The sequence below is a fragment of the Mobula birostris genome, chromosome 18 (genome assembly GCF_030028105.1).
Source record: "Mobula birostris isolate sMobBir1 chromosome 18, sMobBir1.hap1, whole genome shotgun sequence".
NCBI lineage: Eukaryota > Metazoa > Chordata > Chondrichthyes > Myliobatiformes > Myliobatidae > Mobula > Mobula birostris.
Genome location: NC_092387.1, coordinates 69533806 through 69555872, shown reverse-complemented (window position 1 = coordinate 69555872; position 22067 = coordinate 69533806). Strand labels below are relative to the sequence as shown.

Below are 22067 nucleotides of genomic sequence, written 5' to 3'. Positions count from 1 at the left end.
AAATAATAATTATTGAGAGCAACGTAACTGGTTAGCATTATATTGTGTATTATGGAACAACTGAATGTAAAAAGCTCTCTGCAAACAAAATTTTGTTCATGTGGATAATGTTAATGTACCAGAGTTCAGGTAGTTGTTTGTTGTTTACTTACAGATACAGTGCGGAATAGGCCCTTCCAACCAACGATCCACACAGCCCAGCGACCTACCAATTTAACCCTAGCCTAAGCAGAGAATTCACAATGACCAATTAACCTACTAAGTCTTTGGACTATGGGTGGAAACCCATGCACTCACGGGAGAACAAACTCCTTATAGACATTACGTAAGCCTTCTGTTTCTGAGAACTGTCCATAAATGGATTTATCAATAAGTCAGAAATGATCACATTCTCCAAGGGAGAACAAGTGAGGGTGTCAGCAGAAATTCACTCGTTTACAGACATTGCGATCAGTGAAAAGCCAGAGTGCCAGCACAGGAACACACTTCCAACTAGACATTTCTTTTTAATCAAGCCACAGTTTAACTATTCGCATATTTGCCCATACAAACATTTTCAGCACAAATTATTCAATTTCATTTTAAACCTTGAAGGCTATGACGAACATCCATAATCAATAAACTCTTCTCGGGCTTCCAGCCGGGTACAGATATCAAATATAACCTGCACCCAGCTGGAAGACTGAGAAAAATTTATTTGTCATATATGCCAGGAAAGCACTACATCCATTTTCATCCATAATCAAGTACAACTGATAGGTATGTTTCTACGGAGACATTATTTGGACATATTTAGAGTTCTGTGGGAGAACTTGTGCAAGTCTGAAACTTCTGTCCAACTGGGCAATTTTCTCAAAACCACATCTCTCAGTAATGCCACCAGCTACAATCACTATTTTAAAAGAAAGTCAGATGATGCCAAATTAATGAGATTCCAAACTTCAACTTTCAACGTTACTGAGACAGAAGACCACAATCATTTCAGGAAATTAATTGGTTAATTTCACGATTCTTTTCCGATCCATGAATGGAACTGGTGTAGCAATGTAATAGGTTTAATTTTGAGATTATTTTGCTGCAGATTTTAATCTGTTGCTCCGTTATACAGTAGATTCTGGTTAATTGGGCCATTGGTTAATCAGGACAGCTGCTTATTTGGGACAAGTCTTAAAGAGCAGAAACTAATCGAGAAAAAAGTCAGAATTCCCTTTGTTTATATGCTGCTGGATTGGGATAGGAGACTGTTACTGCACAGTTTCTAACGAGCGTCAGACGAGTGCATTTGTGTGGCTATTAGACACATTTTGCTGTGTTTACAGCAAACAGATATTAAATAACATCAGTTGAGTGTGCTTATCCTAAAAAAGCAGTAACTGATAGTTTGCAAGGAATAAGCAGTAAGACTATTCAGACACATCAAAGTTACTGGTGAACGCAGCAGGCCAGGCAGCATCTCTAGGAAGAGGTACAGTCGACGTTTCGGGCCAAGACCCTTCGTCAGGACTAACTGCCCGAAACGTCGACTGTACCTCTTTCTAGAGATGCTGCCTGGTCTGCTGCGTTCACCAGCAACTTTGATGTGTGTTGCTTGAATTTCCAGCAGCTGCAGAATTCCTCGTGTTGAAGGCTATTCAGAACTGTTTTTGCTCACTGCGGTTTCAAGCATTCAGGCTGGAAGGTGCCAGAAAAGGCTGAGAGCAAAACTGAAATGATTTCACTACTTCAACAAGTTGGGAGCAACAAAGAAATTGAAGGTATCGACAAACTGAGTGTTACAGTGAAAATAAAGATTTTGAGGATACAATTGTCAAAAATTGTATGAAGGCAGTCCATTATCTGTACCAGGTGTCGGAACTGATTTTGTTAGTTTACAGTCAATCAAAAGAACATCGCAGTGCAATTCCTCTGTCAATACCTATTTGGAGCTAATGCACAGTTTTATCGTACTGTAGTACTATTGATTGTGTTCTAATTTGTTCTGTATTTCAATCAAACACAATATTTGTTATTCAGTTAAACAGTAGTTCTTTTAAAAATAACTTTTTAACTATTTTGGAACGGCCACTTAATTGGCCACAATGTACTGGGGCGAAGTTATCCCAGTGAACTGGAATCCACTGTATTTTCTTGAAAGTTGCTGACAGCAGAGCACATGTATTTCATGTTAAACAGCAGTCATGCTCTACATCATCAGCTTTTAAAAAATAAACATTTTATGACAGTGGACAAGGACTTAAACACAGTTCTCAAGGATGAGATCTTTTCTGATGATGTACAGGTAACCCTAAACATCCAGTATAGCTGGCTTCTGATTCTCAGAACAGGAGCACTGACATCAATCCAGCATAACCTTCCCCAGGTCTCCTTTCCGAAACGTTCTGATGAAGTCGTAAGCAGCTGCACTGTAGTTCGGCATGAGAATATTCACATTACCTGCAAAGTCGCAGTAATGGTTGTTACTTTCACCCGGTCATGGTTAATTTTGACCAGCAACTAATCACATCTTGCTTTGTAAATGAAGGAGCAACAATATTTTAATGCTTTGTATTTTATAATATTACTGACTTATTATCAGTATAATTATTATGTTCTACCATTTGGAATAGGGATGACGAGGAATTTCTTTAAGGTAGTTAATTGATCTGTGGAATTCATTGCCATGGTTGGGTGTGGAGGACAAGTCATTGAATATATTTAAAATGGAAGTGATAGTCCTTGATTAGTCAGGGCATCAAAGGTTAGGGGGAAAAGGCAGGAGAATGGGGTTGAGAGGGATAATCGATCGGCCGTGATGGAATGGTGGAGCAGACTCAATGAGCCGAATGGCCTAATTATGGCCATATCTGTTATTATAAGATAGGCAGGCTCATAACTAAAGCAAGAGTTCACAGAAACGTATCCAGCACTGACCCTATAATATACTGCACACAAACAGCTCATTCAGCTCAAATGGCTCTAGCAGCACTGGTATCCCCCATGAGCCTCCTCCTGTCCTTGCCATTAAATCTTCCAGCAGATCCTTTTACGGAGGGCTACATGGGAAGGAAGAGTTAGGTTAAAGTGGGATGAAGAGCCTGTTCTGTGTTGTACTGTTCTAAGTTCCATTGTCTTCTGACTCAGAAGCTTGTCCAGCCTCCCTAAAATTTGTCTGTCCAATTTGTCTCAACCTATAATTGTATTAAATTCCACCAGTCTTTGGATACAGAAGTTACTCCTGTCTTCTTGGTAGATGTCTTGGTGACACGGATGCTGGCCTCTGGCTGGGAAATAGAACTTGTAACAGTACAGGCCTTTTGTTCCACAATGTGGTGTCAACTTTTTAATCTACTCTAAGATCAATCCATCCCTTCCTTCCTACATAGCCCTCCATTTTTCTTTCATCCATGTGCCTATCTAGTTGCTGTTGAGTTCCTCTCCTTGCGGCATATTGGACAACGACATTGCCATCTCTTTAGCACTTACTGGCTTTTATGAGTCCGAGTTGCTAACTCAACACTCAACAGAGCACAGATGAAAAGTGTGCAAGGAGCCAGCTGGATCTGAACCCAGGACCACTCACCTCAAAGTCTGGTGCAGATGCCACTACACCACTGGCCTGCTAAACGTGCCTATCTAAGAGTCTCTTAATGTCCTGCTTCTACCACCACCCCTGGCAATGCATTCCACGCACCAGCCACTCTCTGTGTAAAAAACTTACCCCTCTTATCCCCCCCCATACTTTACACCCATCACCTTTAAATTATTTCCCCTGATTTTCCCAAGTGGACGTGCTGTCTGTGTCCATTTTTAAAAATGTTGGCATTGCCTTAAAGACCCCCGAGAAGTCATCTGTGTAGTATGTTAAGTCTTGTTATCTCCCCAAATGTGTATGAGAAGAAAATCAAAATAATTTATTTTCAATTAGCATTATCAATAAAGCATAATAGACAACTCACCCACTCCCGTAATGGCTTTCACTTTCTGCGTCTTGCCTAATTTCACAGCTATTTTTTTCAGCACTGTTTGTAAGTCGTCACAGGGCTCTCCCAGCTGGTATCGCTCAACGTAACTGACGGGAAAGACACAGAACCAGAGAGATCTTAATCTCAATCAGGGTGTTTAGCAAATAACTAACAGTTATTTATTTATTATTCCCCCCCCCATTTTGTATTTGCACACTGGTTGTTTGTCTGTCCTGTTACCTGCAGTCTATCATTGATTCCGTTGTGTTTCTTGTATTCATTGTAAATGCCCTCAAGACAATGAATCTCAGGGTGGTATATGGTGACTAAACTGTATGTACTTTGATAATAAATTTACTTTTGACTTTGAGATAAAACTTCCTTTTTTGACTCTGTCTTGTTTCACTGCTCATAGGTGACCATGGAGTTAAGCTTTAAACACTAGAACATTACTATGTGAGGTAAAATGGAGACACAAGAGAGACAGATGACAGAACATGGAGGAATACCTGTAACTGTGTAGGTTCAGCATGTCACCAAAACTTTGATGAATGTTTTTAGATGCATAGTGGAGGATATCCTGACTGATTGCACCATGGCCTGGTAGGAAAGCACCAACGCTAAGAACAGTAAAGACTACGGAAAGTGATGAATACAACCCAGTCCATCACTCAGCCTCCCCCACCAGTGAGCACATTTACATCAGAGTTGCCACAAGAAAACAGTGTCCATCATCAAGAGCACCTACTATTCAGACCATGCTCTCTTCTCGCTGCTACCATCGGGCAGAACCTCTGTCCCTAAAACCTAACCTGACCTCTAGCTCCCCTCTGTCCCCAAAACCGTCCCTATGAACCCAAGATGATAATACATTTATTATATGTTTAATATACTTCTATTTTTTGGACTTGTTATGTATGGTACTGTACTGTTGTTACAAAACAACAAATTTCATGACATAATGTCAGTGTTAATAAACGTAATACTGATTCATGGACTTCTATGGACAGAGGAATGTATGTTGGCATGTATATTTACAGATACTCAAAACATAGGAGGCAGATACAATGGTTAAAGAGGCACATAGTCTATATCTTTTTAAAAAAAAGCACTTCAAAATTCAAAGTAAATTTATGATCAAAGTACATATATGCCACCATGCAGGGATGTGGACTACAAATTACAACTGGAAATAGAAAAGGCTTGTCAGAAGGGCAGTGTTATGATAATTGTGGGGGATTTTAACATGCGAGTAGATTGGGAAAATCGGTCGGCACTGGATCTCAAGAGAGAGAATTTGTAGAATGTCTGCGAGATGGCTTTTTAGAACAGCTTGTTGTTGAGCCCACTAGGGGATCGGCTGTACTGGATTGGGTATTGTGTAATGAACCGGAGGTGATTAGAGAGATTGAGGTGAAGGAACCCTTAGGAGACAGTGATCATAACATGACTGAGTTCACTGTGAAATTAGAAAAAGAGAAGCCGAAATCTGATGTGTCGGTATTTCAGTGGAGTAAAGGAAATTACAGTGGCATGAGAGAGGAACTGGCCAAAGTTGACTGGAAAGGGACAGTGGCGGGAAAGACGGCAGAGCAGCAGTGGCTGGAGTTTATGCGAGAAGTGAGGAAGGTGCAAGACAGGTATATTCCAAAAAAGAAGAAATTTTCAAGTGGAAAAAGAATGCAACCGTGGTTGACAAGAGAAGTCAAAGCCAAAGTTAAAGCAAAGGAGAGGGCATACAAGGAAGCAAAAATTAGTGGGAAGACAGAGGATTGGGAAGTTTTTAAAACCTTACAAAAGGAAACCAAGAAGGTCATTAAGAGAGAAAAGATTAACTATGAAAGGAAGCTAGCAAATAATATCAAAGAGGATACTAAAAGCTTTTTCAAGTATATAAAGAGTAAAAGACAGGTGAGAGTAGATTTAGGACCCATAGAAAATGATGCTGGAGAAATTGTAATTGGAGATAAGGAGATGGCGGAGGAACTGAATGAGTATTTTGCATCAGTCTTCACTGAGGAAGACATCAGCGGTATACCGGACACTCAAAGGTGGCAGGGAAGAGAAGTGTGCGCAGTCACAATTACGACACAGAAAGTACTCAGAAAGCTGAATAGGCTAAAGGTAGATAAATCTCCTGGACCAGATGGAATGCACCCTTGTGTTCTGAAGGAAGTAGCTGTGGAGATTGCGGAGGCATTAGTGATGATCTTTCAAAAGTCGATAGATTCTGGCATGGTTCTGGAAGACTGGAAGATTGCAAATGTCACTCCGCTATTTAAGAAGGAGGCAAGGAAGCAAAAAGGAAATTATAGACCTGTTAGCTTGACGTCGGTGGTTGGGAAGTTGTTGGAGTTGATTGTCAAGGATGAGGTTACGGAGTACCTGGAGGCATATGACAAGATAGGCAGAACTCAGCATGGATTCCTTAAAGGAAAATCCTGCCTGACAAACCTATTACAATTTTTTGAGGAAATTACCAGTAGGTTAGACAAGGGAGATGCAGTGGATGTTGTATATTTGGATTTTCAGAAGGCCTTTGACAAGGTGCCACACATGAGGCTACTTAACAAGATAAGAGCCCATGGAATTATGGGAAAGTTACATACGTGGATAGAGCGTTGGCTGATTGGCAGGAAACAGAGAGTGGGAATAAAAGGATCGTATTCTGGTTGGCTGCCGGTTACCAGTGGTGTTCCACAGGGATCAGTGTTGGGGCCGCTTCTTTTTACATTTTACATCAACGATTTGGATTATGGAATAGATGGCTTTGTGGCTAAGTTTGCTGACGATACGAAGATAGGTGGAGGGGCCGGTAGTGCTGAGGAAATGGAGAGTCTGCAGAGAGACTTGGATAGATTGGAAGAATGGGCAGAGAAGTGGCAAATGAAGTACAATGTTGGAAAGTGTATGGTTATGCATTTTGGCAGAAAAAATAAACGGGCAGACTATTATTTAAATGGGGAAAGAATTCAAAGTTCTGAGATGCAATGGGACTTGGGAGTCCTCGTACAGGATACCCTTAAAATTAACCTCCAGGTTGAGTCAGTAGTGAAGAAGGCGAATGCAATGTTGGCATTCATTTCTAGACGAATAGAGTATAGGAGCAGGGATGTGATGTTGAGGCTCTATAAGGCACCGGTGAGACCTCACTTGGAGTACTGTGGGCAGTTTTGGTCTCCTTATTTAAGAAAGGATGTGCTGACGTTGGAGAGGGTACAGAGAAGATTCACTAGAATGATTCCGGGAATGAGAGGGTTAACATATGAGGAATGTTTGTCCGCTCTTGGACTGTATTCCTTGGAGTTTAGAAGAATGAGGGGGGACCTCATAGGAACATTTCGAATGTTGAAAGGCATGGACAGAGTGGATGTGGCAAAGTTGTTCCCCATGATGGGGGAGTCTAGTACGAGAGGGCATGACTTAAGGATTGAAGGGCGCCCATTCAGAACAGAAATGCGAAGAAATTTTTTTAGTCAGAGGGTGGTGAATCTATGGAATTTGTTGCCACAGGCAGCAGTGGAGGCCAAGTCATTGGGTGTATTTAAGGCAGAGATTGATAGGTATCTGAGTAGCCAGGGCATCAAAGGTTATGGTGAGAAGGCAGGGGAGTGGGACTAAATAGGAGAATGGATCAGCTCATGATAAAATGGCGGAGCAGACTCGATGGGCCGAATGACCAACTTCTGCTCCTTTGTCTTATGGTCTTATGCCACCATATACAACCCTCCAATGCATTTACGTGTGTACATTCACAGTAAATACAAAGAAACACAGAGTCAATGAAAGACTGCAAACAAGGTGGACAAACAACCCCTGTGCAAAATTCTACAAATTGTGCAAATACAAAAGGAAGTAAGCTTAAAATGATAATAAATATGCAATAAATATCAATAACAAGAGATGAGAAGTCCTTGAAAATAAGTCCAAAGGTTGTGGGAACAGTTCAGTGATGGGGCAGGTGAAGTTGAGTGAAGTTATCCCCTCTAGTTCAAGAGCCTGATGGTTGTGGGGTAATAACTGTTCCTGAACCTGGTGGTGTGGGTTCTGCGGGAGGTAATAAGCCCATAAGACATAGGAGCAGAATTAGGACATCCGGCCCATCAAGTCATGGCTGAGTCTTTTTTCCTATCTCCTCCTCAACCCCATTTCCCGGCCTTCTCCCCTTAACCTTTGATATCATGTCCTATCAAGAGCTATCAATCTCTGCCTTAAATACACCCAATGACCTGGCCTCCACAGCTGCATGTGGCAACAAATTCCACAAATTCACCACCCTTTGGCTAGAGAAATTTCTCCACATCTCTGTTTTGAAAGGGTGCCCCTCTATCCTGAGGCTGTGCCCTCTTGTCCTAGACTCTCCCACCATGGGAAACATCCTTTCCACATCTACTCTGTCTAGGCCTTTCAACATTCGAGAGGTTTCAACGAGATCCTCCCTCATCCTTCTGAATTCCAGCAAGTACAGACCCAGAGCCATCAGACATTCCTCATATAATAACCCTTTCATTCCTGGAATCATCCTTGTGAACCTCCTCTGAACTCCCTCCAATGCCAGCACATCTTTTCTAAGATGAGGGGCCCAAAACTGTTCAGAATACTCAAGGTGAGGCCTCATCAGTGCCTTATAAAGCCTCAGCATCACATCCCTGCTCTTGTATTCTAGACCTCTTGAAATGAATGCTAACGTTGCATTTGCCTTCCTCACCACCGACTCAACCTGCAAGTTAACCTACAGGGTGTTCTGCACAAGGACTCCCAAGTCCCTATGCATCTCAGATTCCTGTATTTTCTCCCCATTTAGAAAATAGTCCACACATTTATTTCTACTACCAAATTGCATAAGCATGCATTTTCCAACATTGTATTTCATTTGCCACTTTCTTGCCCATTGTCCTAATCTGTCTAAGTCCTTCTGCATCCTACCTGTTCCCTCAACACTACCTGCCCTTCCACCAAGGTTCGTATCTTCTGCAAACTTGGTAACAAAGTAATCTATTCCATCATCTGATTCATTTATATACAACATAAAAAGAAGTGGTCCCGACACCAACCTCTGCAGACCATCACTAGGCAACCAAAATGGATCCTTTAATTCCCACTCGCTGCTTCCTACCAATCAGGCTGACTTGAGGATCGAGGCATACGACTGTGATGCCAAGTCGAGCATGTCATGTTTGAGGAGAAGTGGTCGGAGCGAAGTCGAGGCATGTTCGAGATGGAGATGGATAGGAATTGTTTTGCAGCCTGTCCACCTAAACCGAGGTTGGATCGATCTAAGCGCCGGGCTGATTTGGAAAGGTTGGGTGCGAGCCAAAACGTGGTGGCAGGGTCCAGGCTCAGAGTGTTGATGCAGTGGGGCCTGGGTCCTAGTGTGGGGGACAATTTAAACGCCAGCCTAGATGCAAGGGTTGGGCCAATTCTGCTCATTACTCCGCTCTCAGCTAAGGCTGTGAGACTGTTCTGGGCTTTGTAACAAGTTGCTCCTCTGAGTGATGAACTGAGACTGACGCAATGGACCTGCTCTGGGCTGCATGTCTATGGACTCAATTTTGTTCTGAATCCTTTTGTTTGCATGACTTGTGTTCTTTTCCCTCTCCCTGCACATTGGGTGTGGTCTTTTTTTAAAATTGGGTTCTTTCGGGTTTGTTTTGTGGCTGCCTGTAAGCAGACAAATCTCAAGGTTATATATCTTATACATACTTTGATAATAAATGTACTTTGAACATAGGTTGCATAATGTGTACAGTTCCAATCCCAGATTACAGGAAAGGTGTGACTGAACTGGTGAAAAGCACTGAGATTTAAAGAATGTTGCCAGAAATGGAAATTGTATGGTGAGGCTCTTTTTGAAATGGGAGGTCAAAGAGAAACCCAGCTGAGGAGTACAAAATTATGAGGAGATTGCAAGGTTCTGTTTCTATCAACAAAGGGCACAGGCAAAGATTAGAGGGAGCTCAGGAAAGTCTTTCAGCCAGAGGGTGGCGGGGGTCTGGAACTGACTGCCCAAAAAGTTAGAGACAGAAACCCCTATCACACTTTAAACACATTTTGTGAAGAGCTGTCACCTGGAGGGCTCCTGCTCGAAAATAGGATTAAGCTGGTTTGATCTTTCTCAGCACAAAAAGGATGAGCTGAATGGGCTCCTGCATTGTCAATTTTTTATGATTTGATGCTGTTTATATTCTAGTGTAATAGGACAGCAAAAATGTCACATAGGACTCCCAGGGATCTGGAAGAGGAATAGTAATATCAGAAAAATAGATGGTCAGTTGCAAATCAGATGTTAATATTTTGCACTCATTTACCTGTGATGGGCTATCTACATACAGAGAAATTTTACACAGCAAAGAAATTGGGAAAGGGCAGTGTGGTTCATATTTATCATTAATGAGACAAGTAACATTTCAATGGGGAAACAACTTGAATTTTCCTTTTGCTTTCAATTGACCCTGACAATTGAGGAAGAAACATTGATTTAATCAAGAGTCAGAATTGTAAAAGCCCAAATAACCAAAGGTGATTTGTTTATCCAAAGAGAAAACATGACATCTTACTTTAACAAACATCCATTATGCTACTCTATACGCTAGTTTGGAGGCGCCACAGTAGTGTAGCAGTTAGCACAACACTATTACAGCTCAGAGTTTTGGAATCCTGAGTTCAACTGAGACATCATCTGTAAGGGGTCTATACGTCTTCCCCATGGAATGCGTGGGTTTCCTCCGGGTGCTCTGGTTTCCTCCCACAGTCCAGAGACTGTACCAGTTAGTAGGTTAATTGGTCATTGTAAATCATCCTGTGATTCGGCTAGAATTAAATCAGGGATTGCTAGGCGGTTATTTAGCACAAATGGAGACATGCTGAACAAAATGAACATGCTGAAAAATAGTATAAAATGATACTTACTCGAACTTCTGATGCTTATTGAGAGTGAAGAGTAGATAGTCCGCAATTACTTCCTCTCCTACCAAATGGTCTAATATTGTTCCTGTGGGAAATCCAATACAGGACTATTGCATTGAAGGAAAGAAAAATCTTGCATCCAAAACTATGTTTTGTAATCTCAAAACATTTTAAAGCTGAACTCAGATTTATTTCTGAAGCAAGGCCAGCAGCCAACGTTTATGTGGTGCCACCAAACAACAATGATTTGAAGTCAACTATCTTGGTTCCATTCACTCTGGTATTGATAAGATACAATGAGAAATTCCTTTGTTGTTATTTAATTAGTGCATAGGATCCTTAACATTGGTGGACCCATGAAAAGATCAGACAGGGATCTTTGTTTTCATGGATCTATCCATCAGGAATGCACTTTGTATTGCATAGGATCAACTTGATTATGATACCAAATCTCAGCAGTAGACATTTGAATTACCAATTGACTGTGAACCAACAATAACACAACATAAGAACAGAAGGCATAGGCGCAGTATTAGGCCATTCTACCCACCAAGTTTGCTCCGCCATTCTATCAAGGCTGATTTATTATCCCTCTGAACCCTATGACCTGGCCTTCTCCTCACAGCTTTTGATGCCCTGACTAATCAAGAACCTGTCAACCTCTAATTAAATGTATTCAAGGGCTTGGCCTCCACAGCCATCTGGGGCAATGAATTCTACAGATTCACCACTCTCTTGTTAAAGAAATTCCTCCTTATCTCTGTTCTAATTCTGACGTTGTGCCCTCTGGGCCTAGACTCCCCCACAATAGGAAACATTATCTCCATATCCATTCTCTCTAGGTATTTCAATATTCGATAGGTTTCAATGAGAAGTTTGGATAGGTACAAGGATGGGAGGGGTACGGAGGGCTATGGTCCAGATGTAGGTTGGTGGGAGTAGGCAGAATATCATTTCAGCATGGACTAGATAAGCCAAAGCTCCTGTTTCTGTGCTGTAGTACTGTACTATTCTAACAGTTATTCGTTTACTATCATCAGTGTTGATGTAGTGTGCCAGGTCCATGTGTAGAACATACCACAGAGTGCCAGCTTCAACCCAACTTCCACGCTTTCAATGTGAGGAGAAAAGACACCAGGAGTATCTAATAAAAACACGACGGGTCTCTCGCAAACCTGCAGAAACACAGAACATTCATAACTTCTTTAGGCACTATATTACCGGAGGACATCTAAAGGTGATGAGAAAAATGCTTGTCCTAGATTATTGGCTGGACATATTAGAACAACACCCTCTGTTGTAAAATAACCATGACTGCTTTTGCCAGTGTCAGCTGATGTTCTGCATTTTACCAGGAACTGAGAGGCCTCATCATTAATCATGTGGTACTAATCTGTACTGAAGAGGGTGGGGTAGGTCTGTTTCAGGGACTCTTTCCCCCTTCCCTGCCATAAAGATACAAGTTAGATTTATAAATCAGTTTGGTTATTGGATATTCAATCCCAGTTTAACCTAGTTAAGAACTCTTCCGGAAACTTCAATCCAGCAATAACTTGCGGGTCTAAAAATCAGGATTGATGCTAATCAAATATTAAACATTAAAATACAATGTAAAATATACAATATGTGCAAGATAATACGAAGCATAGATTGAGTGGACAGCCATTTTCCCATGGCAGAAATGTCTAATATGAGAGGTCATAATTATGAGGTGATTGGAGGAAGGTATGGGGGCAGGGTGTCGGGAGTAAGTTTTTCTTACACAAGAGTGGTGGGTGCATGGAATGCTCTGCTGGGGTGGTGGTAGAGGCAGATACATTACAGACATTTAATGAATTCTTAGATAGGCACATGGATGATAGAAAAATGGAGGACTATTTGAGAGGGAAGGATTAGAGCTTGGTTGTGGGGTAAGTTAAAAGTTCAACACGACATTGTGGGCCAAAGGGCCTGTACTGTTGTGTTCTTTGCTTGGAAAATCATCCTAACAATATTATTTTAAAGGTAAACATGAATAACAGACAGCTACTTTGGAATATCAATTTTATATAATGCTGTACCAGTTGAATACAGATTTTCAAGATCTTGTAACTTAAGACCCATCAGTATTTTGGTCAACTATATTCTCTTAAACAAAAAATGGATTGATGAAGAAGGTAGCTAATTCCAACCACACCTGATCTAGGGACAGACCTGTTGAAATATTTTCCAGAAGATAAGAGTGGGGAGTCAGGAGTGGACAGGGTTTTACTGCAGCGGGACAATACCAGCTTCTACCAGCGGAGGGCTCAAATATACTTCACAGCAACGATGCCTATACTATTGTAAATGGGTCTGGACCATCTCCCTTAAACAACCACTGATCCAACTTCTAAATTAACAGAGGTAGACTGGAGTGGTAGCTGCTACATTTCCTGGGTAAGGTGAAGATGTACTTTTTGTTCGCATGTGATCCAGAGCTAAAAATTCATCCAAATGGGCTAGATTAAAGCAGATTAAGCTCTCACACCAGCACTCAGGTAGTTGAAGTGTTGCACACATTTCAGGCCAAAACCCTTCATCAAGACTCATGAAGGGTTTCAGCCTGAAATATCGACTGTTTAATTCCCACTACAGATGCTACTTGACTTGGTGAGTTCCTCCAGCAATTTGTGGTGATGTACGTTACCAATATATGAACCTGAATGTAGGAGGTAAGATAATTAATTTTGCCAATGATGATGTATTAGTACCAATATATGCACGTGAACTTAGGTAGTATGATAATTAATTTTGCCAATGGATAATGAAGAATGCTATATCAGGCTGAAGCAAGACATGGATCAGCTGGAAAATTAGGTGGGGTATATAGGCAAATGGAGGTCAGGTAAAGGTAGGACACGTACAGTACAGGTATGTGTCGCTTAAAGTCCACGATACGTTCTGTGAAATCGGACGTTATGTGATTTGGACGTTATGTGATTTGGATGTTGTGCGGACACCATATTATATACTTCGCAAACCTATATGGAGTACTGCAGTGTACCTGAATTGACTAAATCCATGTCATTAGCAATTTCTCCATATCTGATATAGGTCCCTTTCACATTTTCGTGAGCCTTGTAGTTTTCAGTGAAGCCGATCCTTTAACAGTTTCGAGAATTTTTTCTTTGTTTTTCAGGATCGTCGTGATTGTTGAGTGCGACATGCTTAAATCCCGAGCAATAGCATTCACTGGTTTTCCACCTTCATATTGTTTAATAACCTTTTGTTTCACTTCCAAATCAATACTTTTCCTTTGCCTCTTGCTGCTGCTATCACTAGGAGTGGTTTTGCTGCGTTTGGAAGCCAGGATGCACTTTACGGTAATATTTTCAAAAGAAAATTAAACAGAGAGATAACGCTACTCCACTCAAGAGACGCGCGATACACAGGATTGGTTACATCTGCTACGTCACATTGTCTGATCGGGACTACGGACGTATATGTGATCGGACGTTGTTCGAATGGACGTTAAGCAGCGCACACCTGTAATTGGACGGACACTGGGGAAAGTTGATGAATAGAGAAACCTAGGGGTCCAAGTCCATAGTTCCCTGAAAGTGGCAACGACGTGGGACAAGGTGATGAAGGTGGTGTGTGGCATGCTTATCTCCACAGGTTGGGGCATAAGATATTAATGTAGGGACATTACGTTGCAATTTTACAGACCACCAGTTAAGAAGCACTTGGAATATTGTGCCACCACACTAAGAAGGATGTGATAAACACAAGAGATTCTGCTGATGCTAGAAGTCTTGAACAACACACACAAAAGCCCCTGCACCAACCCGGCTGCTGAGACCAAGTCACTGGCTATATTTAAAGTGGAAGTCGATGGGTTCTTGATTGGTAAGGGTGTCAAAGGTTATGATGAGAAGGCAGGAGCATAGGTTGAGGACTTCCAGACCTCAGGGCAGTTCCCTCTCTCATCCCAACAACCTGACACATTGGACAGTTTTAAAGGCAAAGGTTACTGTAGGTTGGCCTTCCAGATCCACTTCCCCGCCTCCCTTGTGCTTACACTCCCCACCCCTGTAATGCTTATGCACTACATGAGTATAAAAGATGAGGGGTGCTGTGCAATATGATTTCTGTTTCTATTTGAGACGTTGGCCATAAATGAGCCACTAATCCAATCAGTAATATGCATCAATGCCTCATCAAGTATCCTGTACGTATCTGGGAATGAACAGCCAAAGGTTGCCCCCAAAATACCAGCTACAACTATCATTGTTTTCAAGCTCCACTTATATTTACCTGAATCTTTGTGAGGACAGCTCTGGTAATCCCTGGCACACCACCAACCCTGGATGCCTTGCCTAAAAAAAAAAGGCAAAGCCTTTAGCCCTTCAGCAATTGACTGTCTATAATAGAAGCAAAACTGTGCTCTTCAAGAATTCCGTAAGGCACACACACTCAGTGGCAGCAACACAATGGAGACATGGCCAAGAGGTTCAGTTGTTGTTCAGACCAAGAGTGGGGAAGAAATGTAATCTAAGTGACTTAGACTGTGATTGTTGGAGCCACATGGGGTCGTTTGAGTATCTCAGAAATTGCTGATCTCCTGAGATTTTCACACACAACAGTCTCTAGACTTTACAGAGAATGATGTGGAATATAGAAGACTTCCAGTGAGTGGCAGTTTTGTGGGCAAAAATGCCTTGTTAATAAGGTCAGATGAGAACAGCCAGACTGGTTCAAGCTGACAGGAAGGCGACAGTAACTCAAATAACCACATGTTACAACAGTGGTGTGCAGAAGAGCATCTCTGAATGCACATATTGAACGTTGAAGTAGATGGGCTACAGGAGCAGGAGACCACACCAAGTTTCAATCCTGTATCTAATGAAGTGGCCACTGCATGCAAGTATTACAAGATTAAACTGTGCTCAGAGAAAACAAATAATTCTCTGTTAAATGTCGTCAGAATGGTGACCTCCATCATGAGGTTATCATCACTCCATTTCTGAAGTTTCGTGTGTAATTTAAAGATTGGCTTTATTTATCACGTACAATGAAACATACAGTGAAATGCATCATTTACATCAAATCAAATCAGTTTGGATTGTGCTAAGCAGCCACAAGCGTCACCACACTTCCACCACCAACATACAAACTCACTAACTCTAACCCGTTCGTCTTTGGAATGTGGGAGGAAACCGGAACACTCAGCGGTCACGTGGAGAATGTACAACCTCCTTACAACAGGAGCAGAATTGAACCCCTGGTTGCTGGGACTGTATTAGTTTTACAGTAGCCACTACGCTACGTGCTGTCCATGCTTCGAGTAGAGAAGCCACTTGTATATGGCCTTGAGTCACAGATGGACAGCATTGGAATCAGCCATGCTGTCCTCACTTGGGCTCAGTGTCCTTGGTCCTGGTGCTCAGTAACTTTGTGAAAAATCTGACAAAATAATTGACCTCAGAAAGGAGACTGACAAACACCGTTTTCTCATAGATTCAAACAGTTTTGTGTCCATTCAAGTGGTTTGTGTAAACACAACGTACCTTTCTTTAAATACATTCTTCGCATGGCATTAATGAGGGATGACTTCCCGACGTTTGGTACACCAATCACCATCAAACAATACTCCATGTTCTAAGGGGAAACAAGGTAAATGGGAATATTTCTCATTACCAGGTGTTCTGAATGACCCAGTATCCAAATGATCATGCTTGTACATTCTACATTACCTACCAATTTTATAAAAGACAGACATAGTTAAGACAGAGATCTACAACACTGGTGACCTGTTAGGTATAAATTCTTAACATTTATCAATTTCAAGAACACGCTATTCCCTCAAGTAATCCAACTCTCTTTTTATAGGGTTTGGCCTCATTTTAAACCTCCCCAAAGATTTTGATTCCTCTGACCTGACAAGCAAATATTTTCTAAGATTTATTACCCTTCCAGATTATAAAAAACTTTAGAGATGGAAAATAGGGCGCTATGGTAGTGTGGCAGTTAGCATGATGCTATTACAGCTCAGGGTGTTGCATTTGGAGTTTAGTTCCAGTGTCCTCTGTAAAAAAATGTACATTCCATCCCTTGTGTGCGTAGATTTTCTCCAGGTATCCAGTTTCCTACTATAGTCTGAAGATGTACCAGTTAGTAGGTTAACTGGTCACCGTAAATTGTCCTGTGATTAGGCTAGAGTTAAATAGGTGGGTTGCTGGGCGGTGTAGCTCGTTGGGCTAGAAGGGCCTGTTCGTGCTGCATCTCTAAATAAACATGTAAACTCTGTCAGAGGGGCCTGTTCCACACTGTATCTCTAAATAAACATGTAAACTCTGTCAGAGGGGCCTGTTCCACACTGTATCTCTAAATAAACATGTAAACTCTGACAGGGGAAAAAGCCTTTTAACCCATAACTTTGATGCTGATGGAAAAGGCTATCCCACCTTCCAGTACTGGGACTGAAGCCCAGTCAGTAGCAGTTCTTCAAATACACATCCAAACCTCCAGAACACTTATATTTATTTTATTTAGAGATAAAGCACCGCAGCCTGTCGCCAGGTGCAGCGATTTGTAGCTGTCTCTTCCCAATTGTCCACTCTGATATCAGCAGACTTCAGGTCACGTTTACAAACGTCCCTGTAACACCTGTATCGCTGCACCTGACGACAGGCTGTACGTACAGGCATTACCAATGCAGAGGAAAAACGAACTCGGCTGTGGTCGGACAGAAGAAAGAGAAGGAAAGCTGTGGCAGTGACCACCCAGCCGCAGCCATCAGCCTTCGTGTGCAGCAGCTGTGCCAAGGACTGCCGCTCAAGAATTGGCTTATTCAGCCACAGCCGACTCTGTTCCACACCCAACTGAGTCCTAAACCGGGTGCATCCATTGTGTACTTAGACAGACAGAGCCATTATTATTATTATTAAAGCACCGCAACAGGCACTCCCGCCCCCTTGAGCCTACAACGCCCAATCATACCCATGTGACCAATTTACCTATAATCCATACGGCTTTGGAACGTGGGAGGAAACTAGAGCTCCGAGAGGAAACCCGTGCAATCACTGGGAGAATGTACAAGCTCCTTACAGACAGTGGCGGGAACTAAACCTGAGTTGCTGACATGGTAATAGCATTACACTAACCACTACATTATTGTGTCGCCCTTTAAAATTGTTGAGGGTTTCTACCAACCACCCTTTCACACAGTGAATTACAGAACCCTGTGCAGCTGGGTTATAAAGATTTTCCTCATCTTATCCTAAGCCTTGTACCAATTACTTTAAATTTCTACTCCCTATTTTTGACCCTTCTGTAAAAGGAAATAAATCCATTCCATTTATACTGATCCCTCAAAACTTTATACATTTCATTCAAGTTTCCCCTCAACCTCCTCAATTTCAAATAAAACTTATCTGACTTTTTTGCTCAGAACTTGGGAGCCGAGAGGTAATGTTGCAGCTATATAGGACCCTGGTCAGACCCCACTTGGGAGTACTGTGTTCAGTTCTGGTCACCTCACTACAGGAAGGATGTGGAAACCATAGAAAGGGTGCAGAGGAGATTTACAAGGATGTTGCCTAGATTGGGGAGCATGCCTTATGAGAATAGGTTGAGTGAACATGGCCTTTTCTCCTTGGAGCAACAGAGGATGAGAGGTGACCTGATAGAGGTGTATAAGGTGATGAGAGGCATTGATCGTGTGGATAGTCAGCGGCTTTTTCCCAGGGCTGAAATGGTTGCCGCAAGAGGACACAGGTTTAAGGTGCTGGGGAGTAGGTATAGAGGAGATGTCAGGGGTAAGTTTTTTACGCAGAGAGCAGTGAGTGCGTGGAATGGGCTGCCGGCAACAATGGTGGAGGCAGATACGATAGGGTCTTTTAAGAGACTTTTGGATAGGTACATGGAGCTTAGAAAAATAGAGGGCTATGGGCAAGCCTAGTAATTTCAAAGGTAGGGACCTGTTCGGCACAACTTTGTGGGCCAAAGGGCCTGTGTTGCGCTGTAGGTTTTTTATGTAACTACTATTTTGCAGACAGCATCGCTGTAAATCTGCTGTAAATCTGCTCTACCCCTGCTCCAGTTCAATTACGTTATTTCCTACAATGTGGTGAGAAGAACTGCATGTCAAGCTGAGGCTAAACCCGTGACAAAGTTCAAGTATCACTTCCCATCTGCTGGAGGAACTAAGCTGCAACCTACAGAAGGGTTTCCAGAGTGGATGTGGAGAGGATGTTTCTTATAGTGGGGGAGTCTAAGACCAGAGAGCACAGCCTCAGAATAGAGGGCTGTCTCTTTAGAACAGAGAGGAGGAGCAGGAATTTCTTTAGCCAGAGGATGGTGAATCTGTGGAATTCATTGTCACGGACGGCTCTGAAGTCAAGGCCGGTTGACCTGAGCTGGGTCTGCGAATCTCTGAGTCTAATGCAGATGTTGAAGCCCAATGTCTACAAGCGTGACAGAAGCCTGCAAGTGGGTCCAGAGAAGGCTCACAAGAATGATTCCAGGAATGAAAGGGTTAATGCATGAAGAATGTTTGATGGCTCTGGACCTCTACTCACTGGAATTTAGAAGAATAAGGGGCAATCTCTTTGAAACCTATTGAATATTAAAAGGCCTAGGTAGAGTGGATGTGGAGAGGATGTTTCCTATTGTGGGTGAGTGTAGGACCAGAGGATATAACCTCAGAATAGAAGGATATTCATTTAAAACAGAGATGAGGAAGAATTTCTTGAGCCACAGGGTAGTGAATCTGTGGAATTCAATGCCACAGATGGCTGCAGAGGCCATCACTGGGTATATTTAAAGCAGAGTTGATGGGTTTTGATTAGTCATGGTGTCAAAGGTTATGGGGAGAAGGCAGGAGAATGGGAGTGAGAAAGACAATAAATCAGCCATGATTGAATAGCGGAGCTGACTCGATGGGACAAAACTCAATACACACTCACATCGAAACATGGTACCCAAGTGATGCGTAATATCAAGTGGCGTATGAATGGTTTTATGCATGTGATTACTATTAATCATTATTTTAAAAATTAGATATACAGTATAGTGACAAGCCCTTCTAGCCCAACGAGCTCATGCCACCCAACTACCCCCATGTAACTAATTAATCTACTAACTTCTACATCTTTGGGATTTGGGAGGAAACTGAAACACCTGGAAGAAACCCATATTGACACAGGGAAAACGTACAAAATCCTTACAGACAGCAGCAGAATTGAACCTGGGTCACTGGCTCCATTATAGCATTATGCTTTATTGGCATTATTAATGTGCATTAGTTTGTGACATCAAAGTACCAAATTATATATCATAGACAATAACATATACATTTCCTTACCTCTGTTCGATGATACCGGTTACTTTTCTGAATGAGGTCTATAACAGTGGGAACAATCTACCAATCATCCAAAAAAGCAGCAATTAATGATCAAATCACAAACTCATCAAGAGAAAATACTTTTATACTTGGAGAAAGAACAGATTTCTATTACTGTCAAACAGAGGATTGACAGGATTTACTACTGTAAAAAGAGGATCTTCATAGCAGTCATACAGTCCATTCTCACGTATGGATGCGAGACGTGGACACTCAACAAGACTAAGCGAAAGTCTCTAGATGGTTGCTATACACAAATGCTCCGGATAGCTCTTGATGTGAGTTGGCAACAGCACATGATGAATGTTGAGCTCTATAACAACCTACCGATGCTCTCCACTAAAATCAATACGAGAAGACTGCAACTAGCGGGGCACTGTCTACGCCACCCCGAGCTACCTGCCAGCCTCGTCATCATATGGGAACCCAAGCACGGGAGGATGAACCCTGGGCGCCCTCCCAAGACTATGGTCAACACGCTCCTAGAAGACAGCGGTGCGGCTAATGTAGATAAACTGAACACACTGATGAGGGAGAGGGAGAAGTGGAGAGTCTGTCATCGTGCCCGACGCCGGCCCCCTAGGCCTGAGTTGACGCAGTAGTAGTAGTAGTAGCAAACATCAAACTATTGTGTCTGAACTGGGACTGGGATGGGTGCCAACTAACTTCCTATAATTACTCAGGTTCTAATAAATAAAATAGGTTAACAGTTTTTACAGTTCTTACTGATTTAATAGCTCAGTTACAACTGTGTTGTATGGTCCATGTTAATGCAAAACATGAATCGAGGTTGAACTCAGCCTTAGTTGAGCCAGCATCTGTTCACCATTTGGTACAGGTGTGAGATTGCCTCAAGGAGATGGGACACATTCCTCAAGCTTTGTATGGTGATAATTCTTCTGCAGCAGAGCTAACATTTAATTAACACATGCAAAACGCTGCGGGAACTCAGCAGGTCAGGCAGCACCTGTGGAGAAGACCTGGTCCTGATTAAGGATCTTGGCCTGAAACGTCAACTGTTTATTCCTCTCCACAGATGCTGCCTGACCTGCTGAGTTCCTCCAGCATTTTCTGTATGTTACTCTTGATTTCCAACATCTGTAGAACCTCTTGTGTTTTAACATTTAATTAGTTATAAATTTGAAAATAGTTTGAGCACTTTACTTTTGACAATTGTAACCTTCACGTCTGCATTCTTTCAAACACTAATTTCACCAGCATAATGACAGATCACTAGCACTGTCATGCGTTTGTGAAATACCTACAGGTAGGGGTCTGCTTCTCTGACTGGAGAATGGTGATATCAAAGATGTTGTGCTAGAACAATGCCAATCCCAGTATTAAAACAGCATTCATTTCTCTATAACTAAGTAAGGAAATGTCACAACTGTCACTTTGAAATGTGAAGCACTTATGGAATCTGTTTCTAAAAACACCAGGATTCCATTTGTGCAGCAGTGGAAAGGATGAAGCAGCTTCAGGTTTCTCGGTGTCAACATCTCCGTAGATTTATCCTGGGCCCTATGTATTGATGCAATCACAAAGAAAGCATGACAGCTTATTTCATTAGGTGCTTGAGGAGGTTTGGTATATCACCAAAGACACGCACAAATTTCTAGTTTTATTGTTCTGACTGGGTGCATCACTGTCCGATATGGAGACACCAATGCACAGGATCAGAAAGAGCTGCAGAGGGTTGTAAACTCAGTCAGTTCCATCATGGGTACTAGCCTCCCAAGCAACAAGAACACCTCCAAAAGGCGATGCCTCAAGAAGGCCTCATCCATCATTGAGGACCCTCACCACCTAGGACACACTCTCTTCGCAATACTACATTAGGGAGGTGGTACAGG

The 22067-nt window shown here is 42.2% G+C and overlaps 1 protein-coding gene across 3 annotated transcripts in view; it reads right to left on the bottom strand.

The window, feature by feature from the left end:
* Positions 1-1550: 1550 nt before the first annotated feature.
* mtg1 (mitochondrial ribosome-associated GTPase 1) overlaps positions 1551-22067 on the bottom strand; it is a 32364-nt gene continuing 11847 nt past the window's right edge. For 2 of the 3 annotated variants that reach the window (XM_072282060.1, XM_072282062.1), the window contains exons 5-11: positions 20176-20232; positions 16379-16469; positions 15126-15187; positions 11926-12022; positions 10851-10932; positions 3936-4048; positions 1551-2433 (exon numbers count right to left, since the gene is read on the bottom strand). In XM_072282060.1, coding sequence (XP_072138161.1) covers positions 2336-2433; positions 3936-4048; positions 10851-10932; positions 11926-12022; positions 15126-15187; positions 16379-16469; positions 20176-20232 — 600 coding nt within the window. In that variant the 3' untranslated portion in view covers positions 1551-2335. Of the gene's footprint in view, positions 2434-2455; positions 3033-3935; positions 4049-10850; positions 10933-11925; positions 12023-15125; positions 15188-16378; positions 16470-20175; positions 20233-22067 lie in introns of those variants that run through there. The other variant, XM_072282061.1, reaches the window with a different exon arrangement.